The sequence below is a fragment of the Callithrix jacchus genome, chromosome 6 (assembly GCF_049354715.1).
Source record: "Callithrix jacchus isolate 240 chromosome 6, calJac240_pri, whole genome shotgun sequence".
NCBI lineage: Eukaryota > Metazoa > Chordata > Mammalia > Primates > Cebidae > Callithrix > Callithrix jacchus.
This window is the reverse complement of record NC_133507.1, coordinates 19,640,884-19,656,356: the sequence shown is the minus strand read 5'-3', so window position 1 is coordinate 19,656,356 and position 15,473 is coordinate 19,640,884. Positions and strand designations below refer to the sequence as shown.

General features: G+C 40.4%; 1 protein-coding gene across 8 annotated transcripts in view; it reads left to right on the top strand.

The window, feature by feature from the left end:
- The window catches only part of BLM (BLM RecQ like helicase), an 89,961-nt gene that overhangs the window by 42,601 nt on the left and 31,887 nt on the right, over window positions 1–15,473 (top strand). For 7 of the 8 annotated variants that reach the window (XM_017973912.5, XM_054257263.2, XM_002749121.7 and 4 more), the window contains 4 exons: window positions 1,341–1,454; window positions 3,231–3,329; window positions 3,551–3,699; window positions 15,018–15,124. In XM_017973912.5, coding sequence (XP_017829401.4) covers window positions 1,341–1,454; window positions 3,231–3,329; window positions 3,551–3,699; window positions 15,018–15,124 — 469 coding nt within the window. The remainder of the gene's footprint in view (window positions 1–1,340; window positions 1,455–3,230; window positions 3,330–3,550; window positions 3,700–15,017; window positions 15,125–15,473) is intronic. The other variant, XM_078326812.1, reaches the window with a different exon arrangement.

Genomic DNA, 15,473 nt, shown 5'->3' with positions numbered 1-15,473 from the left:
TTGGAAGGCTAAGGTGGGAGGATTGCTTGAGGCCAAGAATTCAAGACGAGCCTGGGCAACACAGCAAAACTTTGTTTACAGAAAAACAAAATGTGCTGGACACTATGGTGAACACCTGTGGTCCCAGCTACTTAGGAAGCTGAGGGAGGAGGGTCACTTGAGCCCAGGAGTTTGAGGCTGCAGTGAGTCATGATCATGCTGCTACAATCCAACCTTGATGTGAAAGTGAGACCCTGACTCAGTCAGTCTTCACACTGTGATTAAACAGAACTGTTTTAAGAGCTACAAGTCACCACCCCTCAGTAAGACTACTAGTTTGGTTTTCTTCCACCAAAGAATGTCTTAGTGCAGTGATGGTGGCCATTGTTCAATCATTTGTGATACAATGGCCTCTTCATTGTCATTATTCATTAAAACCCTGAAATACATTTATCTAAAAAAAAAAAAAAGCCATGCATTAGGACTGGAATATCTTGTATGCTAAATTCATATTTATCTTATTTATGAATATGAAAAATAAAGCAAGAAAAGGAAATAAACAATAAGAAGACCATTTTGTGTTATGCTTTTTTTTTTTTCTTTAATTCAGACAGAGCCTTATTCTGTTGCCAAGGCTGCAGTGTAGTGGTGCAATCTCGGCTTACTGCAGCCTCTGCCTCCCAGGCTCAAGCAATTCACCTGCCTCAGCCTCGCGAGTAGCTGGGATTATAGGCACCCGCCACCACGCCAGTCTACTTTTTGTATTTTCAGTAGAAATGGGGTTCCTCTATGTTGGTCAGGCTAGTCTCAAGCTCCTGACCTGAAATGATCCATCTGCCTTAGCCTCCCAAAGTGCTGACATAACAGATATGAGCCACCATGCCCATCTTGAGTTATGCTTAGTAAGGGTTTTTAAGGCCAGGCATAGTGGCTCATACCTGTAATCCCAGCACTTTGGGAGGCCAAGGTGGGTGGATCACAAGGTCAAGAGATCAAGACCATCCTGGCCAACATGGTGAAACCCCGTCTCTACTAAAAATACAGAAATTGGCTGGGCATGGTGGTGCTCGCCTGTAGTCCCAGCTACTCCAGAGGCTTAGGCAGGAGAATTGCTTGAATCCAGGAGGCAGAGGTGAGCCAAGATCATGGCACTGCACTTCAGCATGGTGAAAAAGTGAGACTCTGTCAATCAATCAATAAATATTTTTTAATATATGTACTTATATATTTTTATAGAGAGATATGATTTCCTTTGATAGGTTTGATATGTGACTAATAAAATATTTATAAAACCTAAGAACAAATGTAGTCTTGTCAGGTTAATGTATAAAATTGAAATTGTTTACTACTTTTATACCTAGATTCCAGCTACATATCTGACAGGTGATAAGACTGACTCAGAAGCTACAAATATTTACCTCCAGTTATCAAAAAAAGACCCAATCATAAAACTTCTATATGTCACTCCGGAGAAGGTTTGTATTTATATCATTATTTTAAAATACATTAAAGATCAATAAGATACATATATTTTTAAACTTTTAACAAATTTTTTGTGTATAGTGCGAAGGATTTTTATATAACTTTCATCCAGAAACCCCAAATGTTAAGTAACATTTTACTCTAATTGCTTTGTTATTCTTTCTCTACATATATTTTCCTTAAACATTTGATTGTAAGTTGCAGACGTTTTAAACCCTAAGTGATTCACATGAATTTCCTAAAAACAACATTCTCTTATATAACCTCAGTAGAATGATCAGAATTAGGAAATTTACACTGATGCAATACCATTTCTTAATCTGTAAACTTTATTCTGGTTTCACAAGTTGTCCCAATAATGTCCTTTATAGCAAAAGAAAATCCCAGATCATGCATTGCATTCAGTTGTCCTCTCTGATCTTGTAAACAGTTTCTCTCTCTTAGGGCTATTGGGATTTTGACATTTTTGAAGGCTAGTCGTTTTGACTACAATTCCTCACTTTGAGTGTATCTTCTTTCTTCCTGCTTAGATTCCTTTCCTCCTTGAATATCACAGAAATGGTAATACGTTCTCATGCTCGCTGTCAGGAAGCATGTGATGTTGATTGTCCCATTCCTGAAGATTTTAGTTAACTGATCGCTTGGTTATGGTAGTGTCTCATAGACTTCTCCACTGTAAAGTTACTCTTTCTTTTTGGCCTTTGTAATCAGTAGATATGCTGTTGTGAGATGCTTTGAGACTATGTAAATACCCTATTAGTCATCAGACTTTTACCCACAACTTTTAGCATCCATTGATGATTCTTCCTCAAATCAATTATTACTATAATACATATAAAATTATTTTTAAAATGTAGTTGGCATTTTGCCATAAGGAAGAGTTTTCCCATTGATTTCACTTTTTTTTTTTTTTTTTTGAGGTGGAGTCTCTGTCACCCAGGCTGGAGTGCAGTGGCACAATTCAGCTCACCACAACCTCCACCTCCTGGGTTCAAGTGATTTTCCTGCCTCAGCCTCCCAAGTAGCTAGGACTACAGGAATGTGCTGGGACACCTAGCTAATTTTTATATTTTTGGTAGAGATGGGGTTTTGCCACATTGGCCGGGCTGGTCTGGAACTCCTGACCTTTAGTGATTCAGCTGCCTCAGCCTGCCAAAGTGCTGGGATTAGAAGTGTGAGCTACTGTGCCTAGCCCACATATTTATTAATACCAGCATGAACTCATGACTTCTTAATTTATTCAATAGGTTACAGTCAGTTATCACATATTTTGATGTTCTAATTGTCCTAGATGTGACCAGTGGGAGATCTCTATCAAGCTGGCTTCTCTGTCCTTTTGACATGTCCCTGTCAAGATGTGAGTGCTAGACGTGCTCGTTGCTACTGAGATGTCATTGCTTCTAGTCCCTGTTATGAAAACAGCTATGAGATACACAATTTTTCCCCCAGCCAACATGCATCCATATTACCCAGATACGTAGCCCTGTTGCCAATGTAAATGTGTGCTGGCCTTCAGATGTATTGAAGCAGACAAACGTTTTAGAACCACTAACCTGCTGAATAAGCTATTTGCTGAATGTTGGTGAACATTCGAAAATGTGGCTTGCTGTTTTCTGTTACTTCTGCTGTTCTCTTCATAGATTGAAATAAGAACTAATTTTATATGGAGGTTTTAATACAGCTTAAGTTGTAATGGAATTTGAAGAAAACAGAATCATTAAGGTGATGTGTTTCAGTGTTTTTAAATGTCTAATATATTTCTGGTCTAGATCTGTGCAAGTAACAGACTCATCTCTACTCTGGAGAATCTCTATGAGAGGAGGCTCTTGGCACGTTTTGTTATTGATGAAGCACATTGTGTCAGTCAGGTATATACGGTTTTCTATATCCAGAAATATCAGTAAATACATACTACCAACAGTGTATGTACTTTCAGTACTGAAAAAAAACCTACATCGAGTGAACTAGTCTATTTTACTGAAGAATAAAGTGGTTCTTAATATATTGAGCATGGTTGGCTTTTTATAGAAGGAAGCTCCAAATAGTCTGAAAAGCAGTGTTGTTTTTTGTTTTGTTTTGTTCCAACTAGTGGGGACATGATTTTCGTCAAGATTACAAAAGAATGAATATGCTTCGTCAGAAGTTTCCTTCTGTTCCGGTGATGGCTCTTACGGCCACAGCTAATCCCAGGGTACAGAAGGACATCCTCACTCAGCTGAAGATTCTCAGACCTCAGGTGTAAGTTGTTGCAAGTCATGTATTTGAGAACCCTGGGGCAGTGATTGCCAGAGAATCACCTGTGACCCTTTAATGCCACCACTCCACCCCACTCCCGTGCCCAGGTTATACCCAAGGGCAGCTAAATCAGAACGTTTGGGGCTGGAAGCCAGTATGTTTTTTAAAAAGCCTCAAGTGACTCCAATGTGCAGCAGAGTTTGAGAACTAGAGTTCTGAGGCTTTTCTTCACTTACTGAAATTAAAATTCTATTTCAGTACCTACTTTGGAAGTAGGAATAAATTGCATGCCATACCTTTCAACCCTGGTATAGCCCCAGTAATCAATTATTTTTACCTCTTTTATGTTGGCTTCCATATATCCTAGAGTATGCTCCATGAAGTGATAGATGACCCTGCTTTGTCCTTTCCCCGTAAGGTCCCAGTTGTATCCAGGATGTTGAAAATAGTCCAGATACTATGTTGAATAGCTTTTTTACTTTGTTTTCATCTCAACAACAAAATGCTTCTTGTTGCCACCAAGTCCATAAGTCTTCAGTAACAAAAACTACTATAAAAGAAATCCCCACATATGAATCTAGGCCGTATTGGATTATTTCATACTTCTACCTGAGTTTGTAGAGATATGGATTCTTTGGTAGCTTTATTCACTCAGCAAATATTTATTTAACAACTGTTGTGTGCCAAGGTTAAAGTATTTTTTTCTTCTAATTTATTCGTGTGCACTTTCGTTTGAGATGTAAACATTAATGTGGTATGCCTGAAGGAGTAATGACTAAACCAGATACTGGGGCGAATTTTTAAAGCACACCTTTTGTTCATTTGAAAATAAAGACAAGCTGGCTCTATAAATAGTATAAGCAGTAAAAACAACAACAGTACCTCTTAGAGGATTATGAGAAGAACTGAAGGTTTCCTATGAAGGATCTGAACCATGAGATTGAGATAGCTGCAAAGGCCTTTGCAGGTTAAACTGGCAGCTTCTAAATTATCTGATCTAAATCAAGGAATTCAAGCACTCTGGGTTTCTTCCAGCCTTTAAGTTGTTTGGTTCTGGCCTAGAATATGTTGTTGCTAGTAGCACTGTTATATAGCACTAACGATCATGCTCAAATCCAAGAATTTTAGAGTCCTCAGAATTGTGTGTGTGTGATCACAAAATTTGGAGTGGAATATTTTAATTTAATCTCACTTGCAGAGGAGTATTTGTATAAAATTTGGGGAAAAATATTTTGCTTCTATAATTGATGTGCATTTTAATGCTATATTTAAGATGTCATATTAGGCCGGGTGCGGTGGCTCACACCTGTAATCCCAGCACTTTGGGAGGCAGAGGCGGGTGGATCACCCAACATCAGGAGTTCAAAACCAGCCTGGCCAACATAGTGAAACCCTGTCTCTACTAAAAATACAAAAATTAGCTGCGCCTGGTGGCATGCACCTGTAATCCCAGCTACTCAGGAGGCTGAGGCGGGAGAATTCCTTGAACCCAGGAGGCGGAGATTGCAGCGAGCCAGGATCACACCACTGCACTCCAGCCTGGGTGACAGAGTGAGACTCTGTCTCAAAAAATAAAAAAAGATGTCATATTATACTTCAGGTTCTAATAAATAATCTAGTTGCTAGAACTTTGCTTCCATAAATACTACATTGATCTGTACTTTTTTTTTTTCTTTTTTTTTTTTTTTGAGACCGGTCATGCCGTGTTGCCATGTTGCCCAGGCTGGACTCAAACTCCTGGGCTTAAGCAATCCTTCCATTTCGGCTTCCCAGAGTGCTGGGATTTTTCTGTCCACTTATGCCAGATGCAAACTACTATTCTTTTAGATCAATTATGTTAATGGCAAATGCCCAAAATTAAATAATAAAAAAATTTCTTTACCTTTTGAATAACTTTTTGTAAGTATAGGATTTGTGATTTATGTTTGAGTAAACATTGCACATATTTACTTATTTGTTTAGAGGTAGGCACCCTGAATCTCTTTTCTTACTACTGTGGGGAAGAGATCTGCCTGGGAAAGCAAGTGTGTGGATTTCCAGACTCCAGCACTTGGTACAGAATTGGTACTCAGTAATAATGAATAAATGAAAAACGTAGAGGAATTGGGGTAAATGTGAAAATTTAGGCGTGTCTGTTGACTCCTTCATGTGTTTGGCACTTTTCTGCATTTGGAAGTAGAAAATTTTAAGCAACGCGTTCTGGGACTCTGTTTCCTGATCTTTTCTGCAAGTTAGGCCCCTGGTTTGGATTAAATTTGCTCAGCTGCTGCTCTGTCATGGCCCTGGTGAAGTTAGGTATTCCTGAGCTTACAGCCGTGCTGCTCTCCTCCTGCCAGTCTGTGATAGTATTCTTCCTCTTTGGGAAATATAAGACGCATCAAACAAGATTTGATTCCATTTCCTTAGGGCCTGAAAATATGAACTGGTAGAGAGCAAAGAGACAGACATATAGAGTTAGCTATAATACAACAATAATAAAAACTAACACTTACATATCCAGCCTCCGCAGTATGCCAGGCACTATTGGCATTTTATGTGTGTTAACCCCCTTGTGCACCCAAAAGTCTTACAAGGTAGGTCTTATTTTCCTCATTCTGCAGATGAGGAAATTGAGGCACAAAGAGATTACATAACTTTATATACCTAGCAAGGGTTGGAGTGAGGACTTAAAACCCCAGATACCTGATCTTAGAATCCTTTAAATAATAGGTCAAATTGCAGAAAGAAGAAAGTAGTGATTCGAGATGTAAATTACAACTGCAGGAACTGAAGAAGTCGAGATTAGCTGGAATCCCCAGTGACAGCTGTTAACGAGGAAGGGGTCAGATCAAGTTTTATAAAGGAACTGGGCATTATAGGAGGAGCAGTTTGTTTAAAAGTTTAAACTGAGGCCGGGCCCAGTGGCTCACACCTGTAATCCCAGCACTTTGGGAGGCTGAGGTCAGGTGTTTGAGACCAGCCTGGCCAACATGGCAAAACCCCATCCCTACTAAAAATACAAAAATTAGCTGGATGTGGTGGCAGGCACCTGAAATACCAGCTACTTGGGAGATTGAGGCAGGAAAATCAGTTGTACCTGGGAGGCAGAAGTTGCAGTATTCAAGATCACATCACTGCACTCCAGCCTGGATGACAGAGTGATACTCTGCCGCAAAAAAAACCCCAAAAGGTTAAAATAGCTATATTGAGATGTAGTTTGCATACCATAAAATTCACCTGTTTAAAGTTGATACTTAAATGGCTTTTGTTTGTTTGTTTATAGGGTTGTGCAGTCATCACCATTATCTAACTTTAGGACATTTTTGTCACCCTTGAAAGGGACAGCATACCCATTAGCAGTCAATTCCGACTTCTCCCATTCCTAGGCAGCCCCTCATCTACTCTGTCTCCATAGATTGGCGCCTATTCTGGACATTTCGTATAAATGGGATCACATAACATGTGGCCTTTACTGAGCATGCTTTTAAGGTTCCTCCATGTTGTGGCCTGTTTCAGTATTTCATTCCTTTCTATTTTCAAATATTCTATTTAATGTATCCTACTCTCTATTCATCATCTGATGGATGTTCGATCTGTTTCCATTTTTTGTTTTTTTTTTTGAGTAATGGTGCTGTGAACACTTGTGTAGAAGTTGTCTTGTGGACATCAGTTTTATTTTTCCTGGGTTGCTGGGTGTGTGGTAACTGCATGATTAACATTTTTAAGAACTGCTAAACTTTTTTTTTTAAGAGATGGAGTCTTGCTCTGTCATCCAGGCTGGAGTGCAGTGGTGCTATCTCAGCTCTGCAAACTCCGCCTCCCAGGTTCTAGCGATTCTCCTGCCTCAGGCTCCTGAGTAGCTGGGAATACAGGCACGTACTACCACACCCAGCTGATTTTTGTATTTTCAGTAGAGATGGGGTTTTGCCACATTGGCCAGGCTGGTCTCAAACTCCTGACCTTAGGTGATTCACCTGCTTTGGCCTCCCAAAGTGCTGGGATTACGGGCATGAGCCCCCACGCCCAGCCGCCTCCATCATTTTATGTTACCTTCAGCAGTGTAGGGGTGGCAGTTTTTGTACATGTTCAACACTTGTTACTGTCTTTTTTATTACAGCTATATGAAGTGGTAGGTGAATGGCATTTTAACAGTCAAAAAGTAAAAATTCAGGGCTGGTTTCCGTCATAAAAGTACAGATCAGGCCAGGCGTGGTGGCTCTTACCTGTAATTCCAGCGCTTTGGGAGGCCAAGGCAGGTGGATCACCTGGGGTCAGGAGTTGGAGACCAGCCTGGCCAACATGGTGAAAGCCCATCTCTACTAAAAATACAAAAATTAGCTGAGTATGGTGGCATGCGCCTATAGTCCCAGCTACTCGGAAGGCTGAGACAAGAGAATTGCTTGAACCTGGGAGGCAGAGATTGCAGTGAGCTGAGATTGTGCCACTGCACTCCAGCCTGAGTGACAGAGTGAGACTGTCTCAAAGAAAAAAAAGGTACATGTCAGGCCTAAGGAATGGTGACTAATCCACTAATCCACTGGGTAAGAGGAGAAATAGAGAAGGGATGAACCTGATAAAGTAGCTTGAGGCCAGATCATGGAGGGTCTTGCACATAATCATGGTAAAATGTTTGGACTGTATTCTTTTGGCACTTTAACCTGGGAAGTGGCTTGATCTGATCCATGTGGGTGAGTGATATGACTGGCAGGACATTAGAGGAGAGGATGAGTGGGAGAACAGAAAGTTGGAGGTGGAACAGCCCTTCGGGAGCCCATGGCAGTCGTGCAGGAGAGATGATGCTGGTGGTAACAGCAGAAGCAGGAGGAAGAAACAGAGTTGAGAGAGAGGGCAGGACCAGCAACTAAATGGAATGAGAAAAGTGGACAGAGTTGAAGTTTATACTAGTTCCTGCAGCAAGTGACTAGTACCATTGAACACAACTGGAAATGGAGGAAGGAAGATGAGTAATACATTTGATTTTAGATGCGTGGTGTCTGGGGTGTTTAAGGAAGGAGTGGATGACCAAGATAGCCATCTTCATACCTTCTTTGGGTCACAGGTACCTCCTGAAAGAATCCTGGAAAACTGTGTACATCCTGTATAGTTTTAACCTGACACCTAAAAATTTTAAATTTGAAAGTTTTTTCAACATGCATTTAAACAAATAGAATATGATTATATATATCAACTTAGTTTTTTGAACATGGTTTTCAAGGGTGTCCATGTTGTAGCGTTGGTCAGTATTTCATTCGTATTTACAGGTGAATAATATTTCATTTATTAAAAGTGTGAGTATTTCGCTTTTTTTTTTTTTTTTTGAGACAGAGTCTTGCTTTGTCACCTGGCGCCAGGTTGGAGTGCGGGGGCGCAATCTTGGCTCACTGCAACCTCTGCCTCCCAGGTCCAGGCAGTTCTTCTGCCTCAGCCTCCCAAGTAGCTGGGACTACAGGCACGTGCTACCACACCCAGCTAATTTTTTTGTACGTTAGTAGAGACGGGGTTTCACCATGTTGGCCAGGATGGTCTCAATCTCTTGACCTCATGATCCATCGGCCTTGGCGTCCCAAAGAGCTGGGATTACAGGCCTGAGCCACCCCGTCTGGCCGAGTATTTCACATTTTATTTATCCATCCATTGATGGGAACTGTCTGAAGTAGATATTTGGTAATTCCAAACATCTTATTTTCCAACAGGCAGAGTAAGATTTGTTATGTGTAATAAACTCTAAGGGTCTATTAACTTTTTCATTAAAACAAATTGTGTAAATATTGCTTTTAGTTAGTTACCCACAGTCTTTTTGCAGTAGAGATAGTTGTCTTGATTTTAATTGGATTCGTGATCTACAACTTTATTATAATCTCATGTCGTTTTATTATTTTTAGTAAAAGTAATTTGTTTGACTAAATTAACTAGTAAACAGTTCTGAGCTTTTTCAATTGTGTCTACAAATTTTTAAAAATTCAGATTATGTGCTAGATGTTTTTAATAACAGCTTTGTTGTAGTATAATCCACGTACCATACAATTCGCATATTTTAAAAGTATGATTCAAAGTTTTTAGTATATTCAGAGTTGTACAACCATTGCCAGAGTAGTATAACATTTCCTCACCCTCGAAAAACACCCATACCCATTACAGTTCAATCTTCTTTTCACCTCACAACCCCGCCCACCAGCCCTAGGCAACCACCGATCCACTCTCTATGTTTAGATTTGCCTACATTGGGTATCTCATATAAATAGAATCATCCAATATGTGATATTTTGTGACTGTCTACTTTTACTTAGCATAATGTTTTCATGGTTTGTTGGTGAATAATATTCCATTGTTTACATCTACAACATTTTCTTTATTTATTAGTTGATAGATATTGGGTTGTTTCCATTTTTATTTTTTACTATTATAAAAATTGCTCCTATAATCATACATGTATAAATTTTTGTGTGGACATCTGTTTTCATTTCTCTTAGGTATATACCCAGGAGTGAAATTATGGGGTCATATAGTAACTTGACGTTTAACTTTTTTCTGTTTTTTTTTTTTTGCTTCGAGATGAAGCCTCACTCTGTAACACAGGCTGGAGTGCAGTGGCACAATCTTGCCTCACTTTAACCTCCGCCTCCCAGGTTCAAGTGATTCTTCTGCCTCAGCCCCCTGAGTAGCTGGTACTACAGGCATGCACCACCACACCCATCTAATTTTTGTATTTTTAGTAGAGACAGAGTTTCACTATATTAGCCAGGCTGGTCTCAAACTACTGACCTTGGGATCTACCCACCTCAGTCTCCCAAAATGCTGGGATTACAGGTGTGAACCACTGCACCCAGCCTATGTTTAACCTTTTAAAGAACTGCCACACTGTTTTCCAAAGTGGCTGTGCCATTTTACATTTTCACTAGCGGTGTATGAGGGTTCTGGTTTTTTCATATCCTCACCAATACTTATTTTTGTCTCTCTTTTTAACCCAAAGAATTTTTTTATTTTTGAGACAGTCTCACTTTGTCGCCAGGTGCCAGGCTGGAGTGCAGTGGCGTGATCTTGGCTCACTGCAACCTCCACCTCCCAGGTTCAAGCAATTCTCCTGCCTCAGCCTCTGAGTAGCTAGGACTACAGGCACGCGCCATCATGCCCAGTTAATTTTTGTATTTTTTAGTAGAGACGGGGTTTCACCATGTTGGCCAGGATGGTTTTGATCTCTTGACCTCGTGATCCGCCCGCCTTGGCCTCCCAAAGTTCTGGGATTACAGGCATGAGCCACTTCCCCCAGCCCAAAGATTTTTTTTTAATTAATAAAACACTTTTCTGAAAATAAAGTATTTTTTTTTAACATGGGAAAAAGCAGTAAGGCCATTGCTGTGCCCAGGCACAACAGCATTTCTATTGGTGGGGACACTCATGCACTGTTTCCAACTTAAACCCAAATCGACTCAAATAAATGTTGAGATTTCCTTCATCATTTGTATTCTTAGGCAATTCTTAAATCTACTACCTTTTTTGCCACAATCTGCTACACATTCTGCCATTTCAAACACTAAAAGGACTCTAGGTGTTTTGTGCATACAAATGCTATCATAAGAGAGGTGTATCAAAGTATTGTTTAACTGTCGTCACAAAGACTTTTGGGGTAATGCATGCTGTGGTTTTAGAGATGAAAGAAACAGCATCACAAAGTGAAGGCCATCTTCATTCCCACCATCTTATTCTCAGTAAATCTCAAATTAGAACGTCCTAGTAAGCGCCCAAATATTTATTCCTAGTTACTTTTCACCCTTAACAGAAATAAGTAAAACACCTCAAGAAATGAGGCTCTCCTACCAAGGATTTCTGGTGCTTTAATTAAAGAAAGTTTCACCTGCACTCATGCTATATTTCAATCGGCTTTGTTTGGTGTTTTGGAGGTTTTTACATCCTGGAACAGTGCACAGTGGTGAAATTCAGAATGATCAAAAGTAGGACTGGTTTGTTTGTTTGTTTGTTTAGAGAAAGTAGGACAGTTGTAAAAGGGAAAAGTAGGAAAGGTGAAACCAGCAGTATGTCTTTTTTAAAATAGAGACACGGGGCTCGCTTTGTTGCCCAGCTGGTCTTGAACTGTTGGGCTCAAGTGATGCTCCTGCCTCGGCCTTCCAAATGTTGTGATGTGAGCCACCACACCCAGCCAGGATGTCTTGTCTGTGGGAGCATTCTCAGATCAGTCTTAGGAAAAAGGACAGCCAGCCCTTCGTATCTGTAATTTCTGCATCTGCAGATTCACCCAACTGCATATCAAAAATATTTGAGAGAAAAATTGACAGTTTCAAAAAACAAGACTTGAATTTGCTGAGCACCAAGCAGTATGCAGCATCCCCATAAATGAAGCGATGCATAGGCATACTCTGCTGTATCCCCCACCATGAAAGAAGGAAAATGTTACATAGTTATCGACAGGGCAGTGCAGCAACTATTTACATGGCGTTTCTTTAATATATTGTATGGAATATTATAAGTAATCTAGAGCTGGTCTAAAGTGTCCAGGAGGATGTGCAGAAGTTACATACATATACTCTAACATTTTATATCAGGAGGATGTGCATAGGTTATATATACATATGCCACACCATTTTGTATCAGGAGGATATGCGTGGGTTATATAGTTATACTACACCATTTCGTATCAGGGACTTGAGCATCCTTGGATTTAGGTATCCAAGGAGGCCCTAGAACCAATCCCACATAGGAAGCCAAGGGATGTGAAAATTGAGGATCTGAATTTGTTTAAGATTATCTTTGCTCGTGTACACTTAGAAAGTCTTTGTGAGCCCCTAGGAATGTATGCATCCCAGTTTTAGACCACTGGTCTAAAAAAAATATTGAAATGTGATTTAAACTGTGAAAAGAGGTCTAAGGTGAGGGCAAAAGCTGGGACACATGCGACTTTCAGTCATGTGACTTTTAGGTGCTATTTAAAGCAGTGAGAGTGCTGAAGGAGATAATGGAAGAGAAGATAAGAGAGCCAGATGTCTATGGAGTGATTCTCACTTAAGGAGTGAGCAAAGGAAGAAGAGACAGAGGTGGAGAAACTAGAGATGCAAGGGGAGTAATTCCATGGGAATATAAAGTTGTAAGACCTAATAGAGAATTTTCAGTAAGAGCAGCCAACAATGTAGAATACAGGTTGGGTGCAGTGGCTCACGCCTGTAATCCCAACACTGGGAGGCCAAGGTGGGAGGATCACCTGAGGTCAGGAGTTTGAGACCAGTCTGGCCAATATGGCGAAACCCCATCTCTACTAAAAATACAAAAAAAAAAACCCATCTCTACTAAAAATAGCTGGACATGGTGGCAGGCATCTGTAATCCCGGCTACTCAGGAGTCTGAGGCGTGAGAATCACTTGAACCTGGGAGGCAGAGGTTGCAGTGAGCCAAGATCGTACCACTGCACTCCAGCCAGGGGACAGAGCAAGACTGTCTCAAAAAAAAAAAGTGGACTACAGAAAGTCCAGAAAGAGTGAAGTCTGAGAGACCAGTCTGCATGTACCAAATGCAGAAAGATCACTGCTCACTATCGCATGGGCCCATCTAGTTGGACCTAGATTCAAAACAGAAAGCCAGTGGTTTTATTCCCCATGGGTGTTTTTTGTTTTGTTTTGTTTTGTTTTGTTTTTTTGACAGAGTCTTGCTCTGTTACCCAGGCTGGAGTGCAGTGGTGTGATCTTGGCTCACTGCACCCTCCGCCTCCCAGGTTCAAGTGATTCTCCTGCCTCAGCCTCCTGAGTAGCTGGGATTACAGGTGCATGCCACCGTGCCAGGTTGAAATGGGGAGGAGCAATAGAGTTCCTAGAGGGCAGGACCCTATAACAATTTCATCACTTTACTTTAGTTTTAAAAGCCTTTGCTCCTGCTCAGTACCTTATATTGTTCACACCCAGCAGAGGCAAAAGGAGGTGTAGCCACTGCCTTCAGGAATTTTACAGTCTGTGGGTGACTTTTACCTTAAGCATTCATTATAAATAATAATGGTGTCGTACCTATAACATATTTTAAAGATCCAATAAAAGCACTTGCATTTTCTGCAAAAAAAAAATAAAATAAATAAAAGCCTTGGAACAATAATAATAATAATAATAATAACAATTTTGGTAGAATGGTAGTAGCAAAATTAAAAATGAAAATTAATGATAATTGGAATTGGATGTGTAGTTAGCTGGTTGGGAACATAAGTATCTTCTGAGAAACTTGCCATTGGAGGAAAAGAGAGGGGTTGATTAGAAGATAGGATCAACAGAGGCTTGCTGTTTTTGGAAAAGGTGGTCCTAGAACATATTCAGAGACATCAGAAAAATTCACAGAACAGACTGAAAATACCAGAGAGGAGCTAATGGAGAGAACAAGCTCACTGAGGAAATGGGAGGGAGGAAATGGGGCAAGAATAGTAGACCAGAGGAAGAGGAGGAGCATGTCTGTCTCATGTGTCTGTCTCGGAGTCAGCCGTATTTTATTTGAGGCCAAGAACAAAAATAAAGTGACCGTGATCAGTAGGGCTTCAGCTGCTTCTATTGTCCTGCAGTTAACTCTTTATGTATCCCAGGGGTATCCAATCTTTTGGCTTCCCTGGGCCATATTGGAAGAAGGCTTGTCTTGGATCACACATAAAATACACTAACAGTGGCCAGGCACAGTGGCTCATGCCTGTAATCCCAGCACTTTGGGAGGCCAAAGCAGGCAGATCACCTGAGATCAGGAGTTCGAGACCAGCCTGGCCAGCATGGTGAAACTCTGTCTTTACTAAAAATACAAAAATTAGCTGTGCGTGGTATTAGACATCCATAATCTCAGCTACTTGGGAGGCTGTGGCAAGAAAATGGCTTGAACCCAGGAGGTGGAGGTTGCAGTGAGCCAAGATCATGCCACTGTACTCCAGCCTTGGTGACAGAGTGAGACTCTGTCTCAAAAAAAAAAAAAGGACTACCTGATGTTAGCTCGGCTGCTGTGACAGAATACTGTAGACTAGTGGCTTAAACAACAGCCGTTTCTTTCTTGTGGTTCTGAGAGCCAGGAAGTCCAAGATCAAGGTGCTGGCAGATCCGTGTCCGATAAGGCCCCTCTTCCTGGTGTAGAAGTGGTAGGATTCTCTTTGTATACTCACATATGAGGGTGGGGAGAGCCAGTGATGTCTCTGCTTATTTTTGAGCACTAATCTCATTCATGACTCCACCCCTCATGACCTAATTACCTCCCAAAGGCTCCTACTCTTAATACTGTCACATTGGAGGCTAGGATTTTATGGGGACACATGTAGTCCATAACAATACCTAACGCTATATTTTCTCATAATAACTAACTTTTATGTTTGGGACTTTTTTTAGGTTTAGCATGAGCTTTAACAGACATAATCTGAAATACTACGTGTTACCAAAAAAGCCCAAAAAGGTGGCATTTGATTGCCTAGAATGGATCAGAAAGCACTACCCATGTAAGTACAGCCATGTCATGAACTATCTAGAAGTCACAAATAAATGTCTTTTTAGCACCACAGTAGGATATATAAAATTGCATATTAAACATTCCTTTTTGCATTATGACAGCATTAACTTGCTATTTATAGAGCAGACTATTGCAGCCCTCTCAATTCTAGGAATTGTAAAATCTCATTTGGTTTGATAACAATAAATTCTAAAAATATGTATATATTAAATAGTCCCTCCTACACATGTATAACTTTTGGTTTCAGTGTCTTTCCTCAGGCTTCTATAAGCTATTCTATTCTATGAATTATACAGCTTTTTGTTTTAGTGCCTTCTCCCAAGCCTGTCTACCTTTGA